The sequence below is a fragment of the Saccostrea echinata genome, unplaced genomic scaffold, assembly GCF_033153115.1.
Source record: "Saccostrea echinata isolate AGI-Se365-2 ecotype Australia unplaced genomic scaffold, CSIRO_AGI_Sech_v1 ptg000001l, whole genome shotgun sequence".
In the NCBI taxonomy this organism is placed as follows: Eukaryota; Metazoa; Mollusca; class Bivalvia; order Ostreida; family Ostreidae; genus Saccostrea; species Saccostrea echinata.
The window spans coordinates 8,826,842-8,844,370 of record NW_026889750.1 but is presented as its reverse complement, the minus strand read 5'-3'; the positions used below and the strand labels follow the sequence as shown (position 1 = coordinate 8,844,370).

At 32.4% G+C, this 17,529-nt stretch overlaps 2 protein-coding genes across 2 annotated transcripts in view; one reads left to right on the top strand and one right to left on the bottom strand.

The window, feature by feature from the left end:
* LOC133184776 (uncharacterized) overlaps positions 1-17,529 on the bottom strand; it is a 232,884-nt gene that overhangs the window by 209,846 nt on the left and 5,509 nt on the right. The gene's annotated exons all lie outside the window — the stretch shown is intronic.
* On the top strand, positions 4,383-11,788 carry LOC133184724 (transcription factor E2F3-like). The gene is made up of 8 exons (XM_061319801.1): positions 4,383-4,918; positions 6,607-6,718; positions 6,836-6,936; positions 8,071-8,195; positions 8,462-8,535; positions 8,755-8,854; positions 8,988-9,277; positions 9,571-11,788. The coding sequence occupies exons 1-8, from the start codon at positions 4,667-4,669 to the stop codon at positions 9,873-9,875; spliced, it is 1,359 nt and encodes a 452-aa protein (XP_061175785.1). The 5' UTR covers positions 4,383-4,666; the 3' UTR covers positions 9,876-11,788.

Below are 17,529 nucleotides of genomic sequence, written 5' to 3'. Positions count from 1 at the left end.
TTATTTGCCTTCCTCCTTTTTTTCTCTCTTTAATCGGGGTAAGATAACAATTGCCCAATGTAAGATAGTTTTAGACATTATTTCAAGTTTGGGAGTGCCGATGTATTAGTCCAGACCTCGGGATTGTTCTCTTATCAGAAATGCATCTTTATTCGAATATTCTTATCGGATTAAGGGTCAGATAGTCCTGACTCTAATAATCCCTCTGATTATCAATGGGTTAACGACAAGAAAAGGAATTTTTCTTCTTCGTGGTACTTTGGATTCAGCACTTAGCAAGTTTAGCATTATATAGACAAAGGACTTCAAACTCATTTTCTACTTGACAAAAAGTTTTCTACATTTTGCGCTAAATGTTTTTTTCCTCCAAATTCTTTCCTCTTTTCCCCATTACTTTAATTTGATTTTGTATTGACAAGTGAGACTAGAGTCTTGCATTTTCACTTTTTGAAGAAGAAAAAATTGAGAACAGCCATTAGATCATATGTCGTTATATCCAAAGAGGCAATTTGTCTTTATATAAGATATATCATATAAAAGATATAATTTCTTCCATCCAATGCATATTCTGCTAATCACAAATGCGAAAATTGCATGAGCAAGAAAATTAAACATTGTGCATTTTATTAATTAGAAAGTATGGCTATGTTGCGGTATGATGAAATATGGAAGTACAACGTGCAACATAGCGTTGTTTTAGCGTTTATACAAGCAGCACGCGCTGTTCGAAATCTCATAAATCTGTTCTCTACTGAAGACACGCAACCATCTCTTCTTTTAACAAAAAAAAGTGAAATCGAGATTCCCTCGTTAAGAATGAAAATAGACAGGTGTTTTCCAACCGAGAAATGATGCATAACGTCTTGATCGCAATACTCTCCAGTTGTATTGTTTCTCTTTCGTAGCTGAGATTGGAGAGGTTTTTTTCTGTCGTTTTAGCTATTCAATGTAATCCTTTGAAGTGGGGTTTTATGGCTCTTCATTGACAAACTACAACTGGAGTGTTTAGGAACTATTGTATCGGTATTTTTCTCGATGCATTGTTATTTGAAGCCATTAAGCGCATGAATGAAAACCCGCGCGAAGCAAGTAAATCTGATACTAGCCTAGGAGCATACAGAATTTTTGGGGTGCAACAGAACTTGAAAGCTATTAAAAGTGTTTGTTTTGTTTTTTTTAAATTGTATATACATGTATACTTTACATAGGCTTTCTCATAAATTGCAGAAAAAAGTGATAGGAAAAGAAATCATAAAGACATTCTTCAGTATGCCGTAGAATGTGGGCGATGCGTGCTCTGAATAAAATTCCCAAAAAAGCTTTGCTTCCAATTAAAAAAAGTATCCTGATCAATACGGATTTTCTAATCTATTATTACATGTGTCTATACAAGTTGAATTTCTTAGAAACCATTATTTCCACGTCTCATTTGAAACATGGATAAACATTTCTTGTTCAAGGTCATTTAATAAAAACCATATGTGCTATATATGATTTTATTCAGATATATTTTCTGAGAAGAGGTGCCAGTACAAAGAGGCCTCGCGCCGGCGAGTGTGAATTCTGACATCTATGACTAAAACCTCATGCCAAACAGTGGGGGTATTACTTTAAAAAAAAAAATCGGAAATGCTGGGAAAAAAGAGACACGTGTGTAAAAGCCAGTGCATATCTTAAACGTGATTTAAAAACTAAATTTATACAGCCTCTTGAATCTAGAGTCTAGATCTCTATATATTGTATGGGAATTATGATGCATATATACATGTTTAACGAGTTTGAATTTTTTTCCTAGGATGATAACGATTTGATTTTTTTTTACTTTGATGATAATGCACAAAATTTCTTTAACAACTTGAAAAAAAATAGCCGAAAAAATAAGTGTTGAAATTTTCCAAGAATTCTACATTTTGCTTAAAACTTGTGGGTCGTGAGAAAATCCGGTTGAGCTTTAAATTACTGCAAAAGAAAATATTTTCATATCGGTTTGTATACCAGGTATTTAAATGAGGGTCAATGCTTGTTACCTTAGAGATTACATTTCTCAATTCTAAATATTGCGATCGGTTAAATTTCCATCAAATTAACATTCTTTACCGCCCTAGAAAAAAAAAACCGGCCAGCATTCAGCAGTTTTCTGATTTTTTGTCTGCTATCGTTTATCGATCGCTTTGTAAGCAATTATTGAAACCTCGTGAATAAACTATACAACCCCATTTTAGTTTTCTTTTGTGAGAAAAATTACAGATGACGATTAACGGGACACAGTTTCCCGCCAAATATTCCGTAGCATATGTTAATTTGGAGATAGCTTGATGCCCGAAGGTTTTGAGTGCTCCAATTTCAGAATGCTTTTGATGTAATATATATCCCCCTCGTTTAATGTCTGAAATAAATGAAACTGTAATTTACCTAAACATTTATATAGAATTTCCCGGATTGCTCGGTGGGAAACATGCATGTAGTCCCAGTTTTTTTTTTTTTCACATACTCTACATAGAGGATATACTGATCTGTATTGTGTGATTTGATATTTGCTTTATCCATCGAGTTAAATGGTGTATATTCGCGAGGCGATTGTGTCTTAAAATTGCCTAAGTCATTTTTCCATTTATTGATCTATATATATTTTGATTTTGTTATTTTAAAAATATTTCTTAATACTGTAAATCAACTTTGCAGATAAGTTCCACAAGAGAGAGAGAGAGAGAGAGAGAGAGAGAGAGAGAGAGAGAGAGAGATTTCAAGCTGATACACTATTTATCACTTACAACATATGGTCCTTTTGAGAAATAAATATAGAATTTTATTGTAAAGATTGGATCGAGAGCTTTTTTGCAAGGTGTTCCACTCTACATAATCCGACCACCTGTTGAACTCAGCGAATCAACTCGCCACCACTTGAGATAATAAAGTAAAGGGGATAATTTATACTGTTTACCGTGGCCATCGAGGGTTTGAAAGAGATAAACAAAATTTCAGCTTTCAGTAAACAAATCCATTTGATTTATAACCTAACATTTTTCCGGACAATATCAAAACAACTCCATACTTAGTGGCTTAAAATTGTACATTTTAATGAGATCCCTTTGTTGACCCCCTTCTTAAAATTCTTATAGCTGAATCATCAAATAGTTTTATCAAGGTAAAAGGGTTATGTCTGATTGGCCGCCCGTTTATATTTGTTCTCCTGAAATCCGAGGTTATCTCTATTCAGGGATCATATGTACCGGTATTACATGCATTGCGTACGCCACGAAAGAAAGGGTCGTGTACATGTAAATTTTAATAAAACATGCAAAATATGAATACAATTTTTTCCATGCATTGATTTTTAAAGTAATATTACAATAATATTACAATAAGTATTTTTACACAGTGGAAACTAGAGAAAGTTAAAGTTGACCAGAACTCAATAACTGTACATTAACATAAAAAATAAATATCGTACAATTACTTCTTAACAGATTCATATGTAAAATTGAAACTAAAAAGGAGATAAATTACGTAACTAAAAGATATTGTTCACAGTTAAATTGTAAAAAGTGCCTAGGTTGAAATAAACTATATTTAATTATTACCCTCTACGGAAATCTTGTTCAAAGCATTGTAAAAAAGAAAATATTGTACATACTAACTTAGTATGTCAGAAAAAAGTTTTGATTTCTATATATATTTTAAGCTCATTACAAACATAATTAAGTTAATTGTTTGATATATTAATTATTTGATTATATATTTTTCTTATTTTTTTTTTTTTATATCATACTCATGATCTGTGCATGTCACAATATATTTCCAAAGTTATTCAATCATTAGGACTTTTTCATTCATTCATGTATATGTATTCCTGTTTGAAATTTAAAAATAAAAAAAAAATAATAAAAAAAATATAAAAAAAAAAAAACATTCATAATTTTTTTTATTTAAATATTTTAAGCCTTCAATGCGCACCGAATCTTGCATGTACATACACAAGACATGTCAAAAATTTTGTAGTGCTTAAGGACGCTATCTAACACAAACGAATCGCCTTTGTTGTATCAAATCAATCAATAATCTGTTGTCTTTTCGACTGTGTACTATGTTTACAGCTGTTTATCCTGAATGAATGAAATGGGCCATGTAAATTGCACAGTGAATATTTGCAGAAAAAGGAAGTTCGAGTAAACAACATCATTGGCTGCTTTTTGATATTTATTACAATAAATACATTTAATATAATATACAAATTTATATGCAATAGATATATTGAATATCTGTCTCAAAATTATGAAAAATTTTGCCAATTTCTTCAGAAATATTTGCAATATGCTATCAACCGGGCCTTCTTTTTGTGACGTCAAGTTGCGGGAAATTTGATTTCCCGCGCTTTATTTTTGCTTTGTTTTGGTGTGTAGGCTGGGAGATTGTTTGATCAGCCGATCAGCCCAGCAAAATCTCGTGCCATCTGCCATTTAGATATCTATGCTGGAATGAATTCGGGCAAAATCTTTAATCTTTGGACATTTGACTTTTAGTTTTTAGACATATTTTGTAAGATTGTATTTTGTGTAATTAAATATCGAACTTCCTTTAGGCGAACCGGATTTGGGATCTGTCGGCCATTGACACACAAAGGAACTGTTCCCGGAATTTTTATTTTTCGAAAAAAATTAAGACAATTATGAAACGTGGTATCTTGACAACAAGTAAGGGAATATGTGCAGAATATGTGAAACAAGAACCGCTCGAAGACTATCCTCCTTCGCCCCAGATTTTGAATTTGACCAGCATTTATCGTCAACCTCTTAGTGCTACAAAGGATCCGCAAGTGCATTCACAAAACACTATAACTGTGCATCGTGGAGGTCTTACCCCACATGGACCATGTTACAGTCCTGTTACTGGTGTAAAGCAACTTATTGGAAGACCACAGGTAAATGCACAAATAGGCTAAAATTCAAAATAATCGAAATTATTGTGCAGTTAACAAGGCGTGCCACAGTCTGGGCGTTCGATCACGTTGCAATAAATATTGCAAGTCAGCATTTGCAGGCTAAAATTATTTTCTTTTGATTTATTAAAGAGAAAGTTAAGTTAATAAATCCTTAAGTGATTTTTTTCAAGGAATATGGCTGTTGTATTTAAATACACAATCATGAAGGAGCAGTGTCATTTGACCAGCCTGCCTCGTTTTTAGCAAAGCTGTCGCCTATCTGCCTTGCAGCAATATTGTAAATAACACTTTTCTGTACTAGATATAAAGCACTTTGACATGATTATATATATCTAATGGTGATAATGCAGATTCAGCTGCACTGCTGATTTCACTACGTTATATAAACTGATGATTCCACATATATATATAAATGAATCATTATGATTTGCATGTTTTAAATGATTCATTGTTTTGGAAGCTGCAACCGAGACAAGTATTTGTTTAAATAATACTTCATGAAATATTTTTGGATGTTGCATAAAATTTATATATCCATGCGAAAATAAACATGTATTAAATCAGTAATAAATATACATGGTTAGTGTGTGTATGATAGACAAGATAGTTCGACATTAATCACAACATAAAACAATGATATCCCATTTGCTAAGATGCCTATTACTCATGTTGTTATTTCCATCTACTTTATAGTGCATGTATGACGTGCATGTACATATGAAAATTGAGGAAGGAAGAGGGGCACTTTAAACAATTAAATTAACTTTGATGGTTTTTCCTTCCCTATGTATTTTGTGTATCAACTGACTGTTGGTCACAGCCAAACATTATACAAGTATTAGGAGCATTGCATCACTGTTATCCTAGTAAAGACGATAAAAATTCATTGATTTCTGATCTCAACAGCTGTTGCTTTACTATCAGTAAGATGGTCATTTCCTATCACTTACTAGCCATATAATTACTCATTTATCTCCCTTGATAATGAGCATTTTATTATGTAATAAGGATATTAGTTTTCATCTAACATGTCTAATGTTCAGACAGTCTCATTTTGACAATATCTCCTCACTACCCTCCACAGCAGGGGGTGTAAAAACAGGAGCAAGGTGCCTATTTTCACAGTGTTTCCCCCAGCCCCATATCTAGGTGAAATCTCTAGAGTCCAATGGTTTATTCCTTGTCACACCCCAGTGGCCCATTGTTTACATACCTGAATGTTTATTGCCAGGTAATTATAACAAATCATGCTAGATGCCATTTGTTTACCTAAGGATTACAGGAGTGAGTGATAATCTCTGAACCATAAAATGGTGTCCTGGGAAAAAATCAGTGACAATTCATAATCTCTAGCCATGAAGTTATTAAGCCAATTATCACACCCTTATAAAAGGTGCACTGAGTGGTAAAGAAGCAAGTGTGAATTTATCAAGGGTAAACCCCCAAAGGGTCAGGCAGAGTTACTACTGAGTAGCATTCAGATTTCACTCTAGGAGAACTTGTAACACTAGCAAGATGGTGGTCTTACTTGTACCTGTCCATACAATTGTAATTTTATTTTAAATTTTTAGTTAATTTAAATATTCTTAATTGTTTTGTGAGAAATTTTATAAAAGTATTACCAAATTGTTTGACTATGTGCAACTTAATTTGTAATATTTTTCTAGGCTAAAAGGAAATTGGAATTGGAACCATCAAATATCACAAACGAGGGTTTCAAAACACCAGCAAAAACTTACAAAAGGAGACGAACAGTGTCAGGGGCTACTAGTCCAAAAGGTAGTCAAAAAAAAGGAATTGGTGGATTTTTTTCTGTTAACAAAGTTACAAATTAACGATATGCAAGTTTGAATTTGATATTGTCATACATATGGAAATGGTTGTTATATGTTTCAGTGCCAAAGCTTGGTTCTCCATCAGAAAAGACCAGGTATGACACGTCACTCGGCCTCTTGACCAAAAAGTTTGTAGGACTACTACAAAGTGCAACAGATGGGGTATGTAACACTTAGTAATTAGGCCAAAAAAAATAATAGTCTTGTTTCCTGCTACCGGCCTGAAAAAAATAGAGTAGGTAGGTAGGAAAATTATTTTATTTTATATTTTTATTTTATTTTTTTTCCGACAGCATTTTTTGGATATGAACTAATACAAGATCAAATTAAACATGTCACAGGTCAACGTTGTCTTTTAAAATTAAATTTCATCTCTTTTTATGCACAACTCAAGTGGTATTTTATGAAAGTCCATATTTAAAACAAGAATTTCATGAAATGCTTGTTTTGTGTTAACAAGGAAACCGATTACGGTGACAGAAAAATGAAATTCCAGAAATTCCCGATTTTTTTTCTTCCAAAACTTAAAAAAAACTTTAGGGTCGGGGGCTAAAAAATAGGGTAGGTCGGGTAGCAGGAAACAAGACTATTATTTTTTTTGGCCTTATGGTAATGAGTCTTTTTAAAATGACCACTTGCTAACTTTGAGATTATAATTGTACATGTATAACTGTAGTGAGGATGATAATTGACTTTTCTTGTTGCCAGTTTCTTAATAAATATCCAGCAAATATAAATGCTTTAGTATTTTAATCAAAGTGATAAATTAATTTCTAGGAGTGAAGCAGTTCACCGCGGTATCGATGCACCGCGGTATTTTTTCTCGGTTTGATACACGGTGCAAAATCTCTAATTTTCGTTTCGGTTCATTTTTCGGTCGGGATCGTTATTCAGTCGGGTTTGGCATAAGGTATAACACGTTACTCAGAATAAATAAGTATAGAAAACGTAAATTTTTGATGACTGATAGCTTGTAAAATAATTTTTGACAGTCAAATAATTTTAATCAATTTCTTCTAGTCAATTTGCAAATAAAATTCGTAAAATATGTGACTAGATTTAGAAAAAGAAAGCATAAAACAACGTAGAATTTGTTTCCTTCTATCAAAATGTATCGTATCGAAAATAACCGAACCGAGACAAAATTATACAATACGTATCGAACCGTGAAGGAGGTGTATCGTTTCACCCCTATTAATTTCAGCTTTTGACCTTCTTTGAAAAAAAAAAAGCACTTTCATGTTATATAGAAGATTCAGTACTCAAAAACATGTGGATGTTCATCTCTTATCACAGGTTCTTGACCTGAACAAGGCAGCAGAGTATTTAGAAGTCCAAAAGAGAAGAATTTACGATATAACTAATGTATTAGAGGGAATCAACCTTATATCTAAGAAGTCAAAGAATAATATACAGTGGAAGTAAGGACACTTGTGTGTAGAACTGTAGATAATGATGGAAGTGTCCATCATCTTTTACTTGTACTCCCATTATCAAGTCCATCAATAGCATCATTCACATTCTTCTGTAAAATTAAATGTTGAAGAAAATTTTAGAGTTTATATTTTTTCCAAATTATAGACAGAAATATACATAAGAAATATTATTTTAATGAAAGAAAAATATGAATTAAAGATCAAGAATATAATGCTAAAAGTGATTTTTTTTTTTTTTTTTTTACTTTCAGGGGATGCACTAACTCAATAGCAGCTAATCCTGATTGTCCTAGATTATCTACAGAAATATTAGGGTTAAACACAGGTAATTATTAATGTGATAATATATCTCATTGCAGAAGTTTCATTTTGCATGTTTCTACATAATATTGCAATCCATTTAAAAGACCGAGTGTGACTTAATGCTGGCTAATGCATGTATGTTTATAGTTTTAGTGCAACAAGTAAATGTTACATGTGCTGATATCAGTAGTACTGATAATATCTATAGTTTCTAGCTGTAATACCTTATTTTTTTCTTCAGAATTGGGTGATTTGGAATCTAAGGAAAATCACCTAGATCAGCTCATTGCAACATGTACCAAACAGCTAAAGCAGATGACCGAAGACCCAGCTAATGCCAAATATCCTTTACCAAAAAAAAATATGTTCCTCAAAGACTTTCATGTTAAATTGCTTGATCATTTTAATCAAGATAAAATTAACTGATTAAATCTAAAAGAGATTGATAATTCATAGTTTCCTTAACTTGGCTACATTAGCTCACGTCACGTACCAGGACATTCGCAGCATAAGCTCTCTGGATGAGCAGACTGTGATAGCTATAAAAGCTCCCCCTGAAACAAGGCTGGAGGTGCCTGATCCAGAGACCAACATCCAGATATGGCTAAAGAGCAACAAAGGTCCGATTGAGGTCTACCTATGTCCAGAGGACACGGAAGGGAATGGGGATACCAGCTCCTCTAGTCTTGGAAGCATGAACAGCGAGGAGAGTCGCGAGAGTTTGTATGTCTCTGATGACTCGCTTTCCTGTGACAGTTTTAGATGTAAGTACACATGGGAGGAAATTTTCTCTCCATCTCTCATACTCTGTCCCCTCTCTTTCTGTGAAAGAATGAATTTTTAAAGTTTGTAATTTGCAGGGTTATACAGAACATTAATTTGTTGCAGTGGAAAATTTATTTTTTTTTAAAAAGATGGAATCTTGAAAAAGTGTAGTAAATTAATCTTTGATTTTTTGAAATGTTTTGAATAAGGATTTATAGTTTATACCTAGTAAAGCAATTTTATTTTGATTTAATAATTGAATGCCTGCTCAGTGTACTATGTAATTTTGTAGCTGCAAAGAAAATTAAACAAGAACCCGACATAGGCATCAAGACAGAACCTGACTCTCAGGCAAGTAATTGCAGCAACAGAAGTATGTCCACAGTCAAAAACGCCCTGTTGGAGGACCAAGACATCTCCCCCGACATAGACGGGAACATTCTACCTCAAACTGAGGACCAGGAACTGGACTCCCCTTTCATACACCTAGATGCTCCCCTCAGTATGGACGATTACATATTCAGCTTAGGTGATGGGGAAGGAATTTCTGATTTGTTTGATGAATGTGATTTTGATAGTATTATACCTGTTGTGTAAGGGAATACTGATTTTTGGATGGTATGATTCCAAAGTTGGTTGAAAGGGAGATAAATCTTAACAGTTTTTTTCACTTATCATAACTTTTGCTCTGCATGGCAAGCTTGTATGTATTCTACTGATTAGAACCTTTGAAAACTTTTATTTAAATTTGAATATGGTAGAAAGAATATCTCAAAATTTTGCCTAAAGACATATATGTACTATACAGTAATTAGTAGAAATATTGCCTTAGTTCAATGTAACTAATAGAGTCTGGATAGAACAGAATCTATTTTTTGTGATTTATTTATTTAACAGATTGATTAAGACAACCTTATTTATTAGCTGTGTGGTAGATGTTGTAACTGTATGCAAGTGAATTAAATAATTTTATTGATTAAATCTCCTGAATTTGTATGCTTATGCATAGAATTTGCTAATAACTAGCACATACTAGTCTTTCATTTATCTCAGATTGCACTATAGCTGAATATTTTTATACCATTACGGAATATGTTGGAATTATGGCATACTTTAATACATCATGTCAATTTTTTTTTTTTTTAATTAATAAGGGTCAGGACATGTGTTCAGAATATATTTTTATACATATGAAACTGATACTTGTGATATTCCTCAATACATCATGTGTTACGTCAAATTGCAAAAGAATTCACTATATATCACCTTATCTTCATGGTTTATATTCTGTGAAAACTGTGGGTTTTTTTTAATACCTGATAGATCATAATTTGTCAATGTGTGTTAGCAGCTATGTATACTACGTGCTCAAGAAATCACCAGATGTGTTCAGTCGCACTTTTTTCACCGTGTTTTGCCATCTATGAATATTAATTGTTCATAAGTTCACCAAATGTGTTCAATCAAACCTTGCCACTGTGTTACAGCTGCTGAGAGTATTAAGTGTTCATGAAATCACCAGATGTGTTCACCGTTTGTGTTCATTAAGTACCACTCCCTCGTGTTCACACAATATACCATGTGTTCAAAGAATTACCACAAGTGTTAACAAACAATTGAAACTACTCCAATATGCAAGAAATTCTTTTTATTTCTGTTGAGAATATTTGATGTTAATATTCACAGCATTTTGAGTGAATGGGTTGCATAAGTTTGCAAGAGGTTTAGTGTGTATATTTTTTTTTAACAAGCATGAAAACACTCCAAAATTATGATTTTTCTTAATGTGTGTCTGTTAGCCCTGTAAGTTTTGCATGTAAGAAAAATATGTACTGAGAAAATCAGCACATTGATTTTTTGATAAGAAATATATGTCTACATACATGACCATAGTGCTAGTGTACAGACTTACATACTTGTCAAATTCTGACAAACATATTTACAGTGTGGATGTTTTGATGTCACGTGCTAAGTATTGTATCCCTGCATATGGCTTTAATTAAAGGAAAAACATATAATTTTAATATATGAGTGTATTTAATAAGTTATTCTGTGTGTAACATTTAGGTTTTTGTTGTGTATTGCATGTGTAAAAGATTACCTCGTAATTTAACTGTTTGCTTGATTTAGTATTGTGGCGATTTTCATTTAATGCATGTAATGTGAATTATTTTATAAAAAGCTTTCGATTTTGTATAACTAAATTTACTCAAATTCCAAGGGGAAAAAAATGAAAAGATGCAGTAAGTAAAAGCTTGAAGACATCAATTCGTGCAAATCTATATAGCACCCCAAAAAATGGGGACTTTGGTCTCCAAAACAATTTTGGAAGGAAATAGCATTATTCACTATAGAATTTATTATAATTCTAGATTTCAAAATGAATGTAGTATATTACTAGTCATGTAGGCGATTTGATTGATGTGCAATTTGAAATTATAAAGAATTTATATAAGAAATGTTACAATAGAATCTATAAAGTTATTGATAGATCAAATTATGTCTTATTTTTAAACAGTATTTTTTTTTTTCACATTGATGTTGTATTTAATAGTTTTATAAATATTCTAATAGACAAAAAAGAATGCATTACAAATTCATTTTTAATACAGTTTTATGCAAAACTTAAAGATAGTATGACCGGTGGTGAAAAACTCTCATCAAAAACATGATAGCATTTTGTAGGGCGGAACGTGGGAAAGGAGGGGTCATCTGTACCGGATTCCACTGTTTCTTGTGATTGTACCTGAAAACAATTTTAAAAAGCTTTTAGCGAGATTTCAAAAAAAATTGAAATTGTCTTAGGTTCAAAATGTTTCTTCATCATTGTTGGATGAAAGTGAAGTTAATGCATCTGTCTGTCTTTGTAAATGGCACTTTATGATTCATTATGCATGTGTAGATAACACTTTTTTTCTCTCCTTATTTTCTTATAATAAAGCACTTGTGCAGGGACCAGCATGCCTGTTTTTGGTATTGTTTCTATTGTTAACCAGCTGTTGAAGTTATTTGTTGACTTTTCTTACCATGTTAATCACATTTCCCCCTTTCGTTTTCTCTGCAGTGGAATGCTTGTTAAATTGAATGTATTAATATACCCAGAAACAGAGAAAAGCATGTTTTATTTGGATGGAATTCACTATACTATCTTTTTGCATTTATATTTTTTTTTTATTTTTTGCATGATAGTAAAATTAGTTTTAGTACAATTTCATTGATAGTTTGGACTTTCGTAGGTAGTGATGTAATACACTCTGGCAGTCTTTGTTGAACTGACAGTCACATATTTCACTATGCTGTATGTTTCGCAACAAAGGAAATGTCAGCATAGGAAAAGTTGGCTAAATTTCATCGTATTTAATCGATGCATACAGATCAGATGTCCAAACCGTCAGTGAAATTGTTCTAGCATGTGTGTTGTAGCTCAAGTTTGATAGACTTATAATCAGCTACTAAACTTGTTAAAATTTTCATCAAAAAGCAAAAGTAATGTGAATTTTTTTTTTTTTGAATATGTGTACTTACATGTATTATACATGTTTAAAAATTAGTTTTTACAGTGTTTAAAAAAAAAATTCTACTAATGCACAAAAGAGATTATATTATTTCATATCAAGAAAAAAGAATGAATCCACTAGCTAATATTCTATTCTAAGTTATTATCAAAGTCAAATTTCTCTAATCATGAACTTGCAAAATAGTGTCAATTTATGTAAATTTAAATCCATGAATTACTTCTGACTTGGAGTAAGGTGTTGATTGTGTTCAAGTGTGTTTTTTCTTTAATTGCTGACGGGTTATACACTATATTTCTGTACAAACAGAACTGTTGTGATGTGAAGTGCGTTAATAAACCTACAAAAAAGATTTTGATTGTTGTGCATTTTTAGCTCACCTCAATAAAGTTGAGGGAGCTTGTGTAATACCCGCAGTTTTCTTTTCAAGTACTTCTTTGCCTTGTATCAATAAGAGATGCATGGAGGATGCTTCTAGTATGTTTCATTGTATTAGTCAAGGTTTCAGATGCTGCAATTTCAGCTGAAGGATGACCAGGTTAATGTTTTTGGAGAAGATTAAAGTTTTTGGAGCAGATCTCATTTCCAAGTAACTCTAAGCCCTATGTTAACCAAACTTGCATTGATGATACATCTAAGGATGCACACTACTGGACTTGCTTCGGATGCTGGATCTGACCTACTTTTTCCGGATGAGTGACCAGGATAAAGTTTTTGGAGCAGGTCTCATTTCCAAGTAACTTTAAGCCCTATGTTATGGCATGTCAAATGTTGCAATATTCGATCTTTTCCATTTGTATTGTATAATTTTCTATTTGTATTGTATAATTTTCCATTTGTATTGTAAAAGTTTCCATTTGTATTCTATATTTTTTCATTTGTATTCTATAATTTTTCATTTGCATTGTAAAATTTTTTATTTGTATTCTATATTTTTCATTTGTTTTCAATAATTCTTCATTTGTATTGTATAATTTTTTATTTGTATTGTATAATTTTTTATTTGCATTGTATAATCTTTATTTGTATTGTATTATTTTCAATTTGTATTCTTTAATTTTTCCTTTGTATTGTATAATTTTTATTTGTATTGTATAATTTTCCATTTGTATTGTATAATTTCTCATTTGTATTGTAAAATTATAGAATACAAATGGAAATTTATAGAATACAAATGGAAAATTATACAATACAAATGGAAAATTATACAATACAAATGGAAAATTATACAATACAAATGAAAAATTATACAACATAAATGAAAAATTATTGAATACAAATGGAAAATTATACAATGCAAATAAAAATTATACAATACAAATGAAAAAATATACAATACAAATGAAATATTATAGAATACAAATAAAAATTTTACAATACAAATGAAAAATTATATAATACAAATGTAAAATTAAAGAATACAAATAAACATTATACAATACAAATGGAAAATTATAGAATATAAATGGAGAATTATAGAATATAAATGGAAAATTATACAATACAAATGGAAAAGATCGAATATTGCAACGTTTGACATTCCATACTATGTTGACCAAACTTGCATGGATGATACATCTTAAGATGCACACTACCAGACTTGCTTCGGATGCTGGATCTGACCTACATTTTCCAGATGAGTGACCAGGTTAAAGTAAACTATAAGGGCTATCTGAACCAAACGTCCATTGATGATGCATCACGGGATGATCACTCAAACTTGCTTCAGATGCTGGATATGACTTACATTTTCTGGATGAGTGACTAGTTTAAAGTTTTAGGTTTGTCCATTCCCAAGTAACTGCAAGCCCAATCGTACCAGAACTGCATAAATGTTACATCTAGGGATGCACACTACTAGATTATTTGTTAGGGACTTTGTCTTACTTAAAGACAACATTCGTTGAGGTGAACTCTGTAATCTCTGATTACCTAATAGATGGTTTGTTCTGGGAGGGACAATACTTGGGAGTAAAGTAGGAATCGGTTTGAATTGGAGCCTATGTTCTGACAAATAGAACTTTTTTCATAAATGGAAAAAAAATGTCTGACATAAAAGCCACTCTGACTTTTTGCTGTGAAAATCAAATACCAGTAAATGTAGTTAAAAATACTATTGATGTGATGTACATGTATCTCTTACAAGAGGTCGCATTTGTACAATGTAATCTCACCCCTAAGTCGAAAACGGAAAATGTGATTGTCAGAAGACCTAAGTAAATCAGGATCACGTAGTACAATTGTTGATGACAGACACCGAGATGACGAAAGCTTAACCCTCTCAAATGGTTGCACAAACTAAAATCGTAAAATTTAGTCGATGTTCCCCTGCGCTTGTTCTGGTATGAAATATAATAAGCATCTGACAGTTCTGTGCGACGTAAATCTAAGCATGTCACTGCCTTTTCCAAGTCCAAACTTTGTATATAGAATTGTAATATTACCAATATTTGCATTGTTGTAACTGTTGTCTTATTATTAGGGTTCGTACAGTCCAGCATCATTATTTTTCAAACACTTTTCCGGCACCATTAAGGCTATTTTCAAGCTTTTATAAAGCACTATTGGACAAATAAATTTGCAAATAAAAAATGCTTAGCTCTGACATTTATCCTCTTTATATGTTTTTTCCCAACATTTTCTATTTGGTAATGCATCTGCAGGTATATCAACACAATTTTAATTATTGTCCTTTCTTTCTTTCTCTCTCTCTCTTTCAATTTTATTGTTTAGCAGTCGAAGATCAGAATTCAAGCACCATAGTTAAAATACTCGAGCATTGAACATGCAAATTGAAGCACTTTTCCATGACTTTTTGCTCTTTAAACATTTTCAAGCATTATTCAAGGACTTGGTCAAAATTCAAGCACTTTTCATGGTCTGTATGAACCCTGGATAAATTACGACAATTAAAAAAAGGAAATAATGTGAAGTAAATCTCATAAGGAAAGATCACAACATTCCGACTAAGGAAGTTAAATGCATGCTCTCAATAAGAAACTTTTGTGCATTAAATTTGCTCCCCATAAAATACCCCAGGCTCCGGGGCCATAAAACTTAGACGAGCTCACTTTTGATATCAGTCTCACTTTTACAAATGGAATTGATATTGGATAAGTGAGAATGAGATCAAAATTGAGTACTGGCACGAAAAAGATCCTCACTACTCAAAAGGCCATAAGGGCCGAGTACAGGTCTAAATTTGCAGTCCTCCACCGGCGTCTCAATATGATTGAAAAAAAATTCTCGAAAGGACGTTAAACAGCAAAGAAAAACGAAATAATGGGAATGTGGCGGACAGCTGATTAAAATCAAACCTTCACTAGCTCCTTTTTATTTTGATTGTTGTAGGTAGCGCTAGTCTCATTGGCAGACTCCCGTCTAGAGTTGATCATGAGGCCCAAGTTCAAATCCTTGTGTGGTCCATTCCATGTATTTTCTTCCTTCCTGTTTGTTTGGGTATAGGTACAGTGTATATCATATGCAGTAGGCATTAGCTTGAGATAAAAGATACCACAGAGTCTGACACATCTGTTTCATATTTGGATATTTTACTTGAAAAAGACGTTAATGGTAATCTAACAACCAAGCTTTATGATAAACGCACGTGATGACTTTAACCTTTCAATCGTCAACTTCCCTTACTTATGCAACAATATACCTTCATCACCTGCATACGGGGTTTATATCTCTCAGTTGATTAGATACACAAGAGCATGCTCTACCTATGGACAATTTCTAAAACGAGGTAAATTATTGACAAACAAGTTGATGAAACAAAAATATCAGCAGTCTCGTTTAAAGTCATCATTTCGTAAGTTCTATGGTCGATACAATGACCTTGTCAGCAAATACAATTTATCATTGAGTCAAATGCTGACTAACGTTTTTCATACTAATTGTTAGGCTATTATTTACACACTGGATTGTCGACGGATTTTTCCGTTATTTCCCGATCATGACAAGGAGCACACGGCGTATGTGACCGGTCGGCAGGGGATGCTCACTCCTCCATGGCACCTGATCCCACCTCTGATGTTTTGGAGGTCCGTGTTTGCTCTGCTCCTATTTTGTATTGTTTAATGGACTTTTGAGCTTAAATACTGTTCGTTATCTCCATATATTTCATGTACAAGTATCTTCAATAGTGACTGCATGTTCTTTATATATGGCAAATCATTAAATGGAGTTGATCTCAATAGAAACGTAAGATTATATCCATCTCTTGCTACAGAGTGTTATCCAAACTACAGAGTGTTATCCAACATACAGAGTGTTATCCAAAAGTGAACTATTCTTGTTTTCAAACTCCGTGCATATATTCCGATAATCTGTCATTTACAAGCAATTTTCAGACCTATTTGTATTTTAATTGTGACTATAATGTCAAGGGGCAAGTGAAAGGAAAAATATCATTTTTATTAAAATATGATTGATTTTTAAAGCGAACAAACCACGCTGTAATTTTCTAATTTATCAATTGATTCGAATAGGGTGAGATTTAAAATTCTGAATGTATTTGAAGTTGCGTGCATTTAAATACCGGTTTGTATTGAGTGGTATAAATATACCTCTTAACGACCATGTTCGCCCTTATCTCGTCCAAGAATTTCAAATCTGTGTTAGACAGACGGTAGTCCTAACCATTAAAGTAAAGAGAAAAAAATTGTCGTGAAGATAAAATTTTCCATTAGTGCCTTTAAAAAGTTTCAGGTGATGGCAATGAATATTCTTCC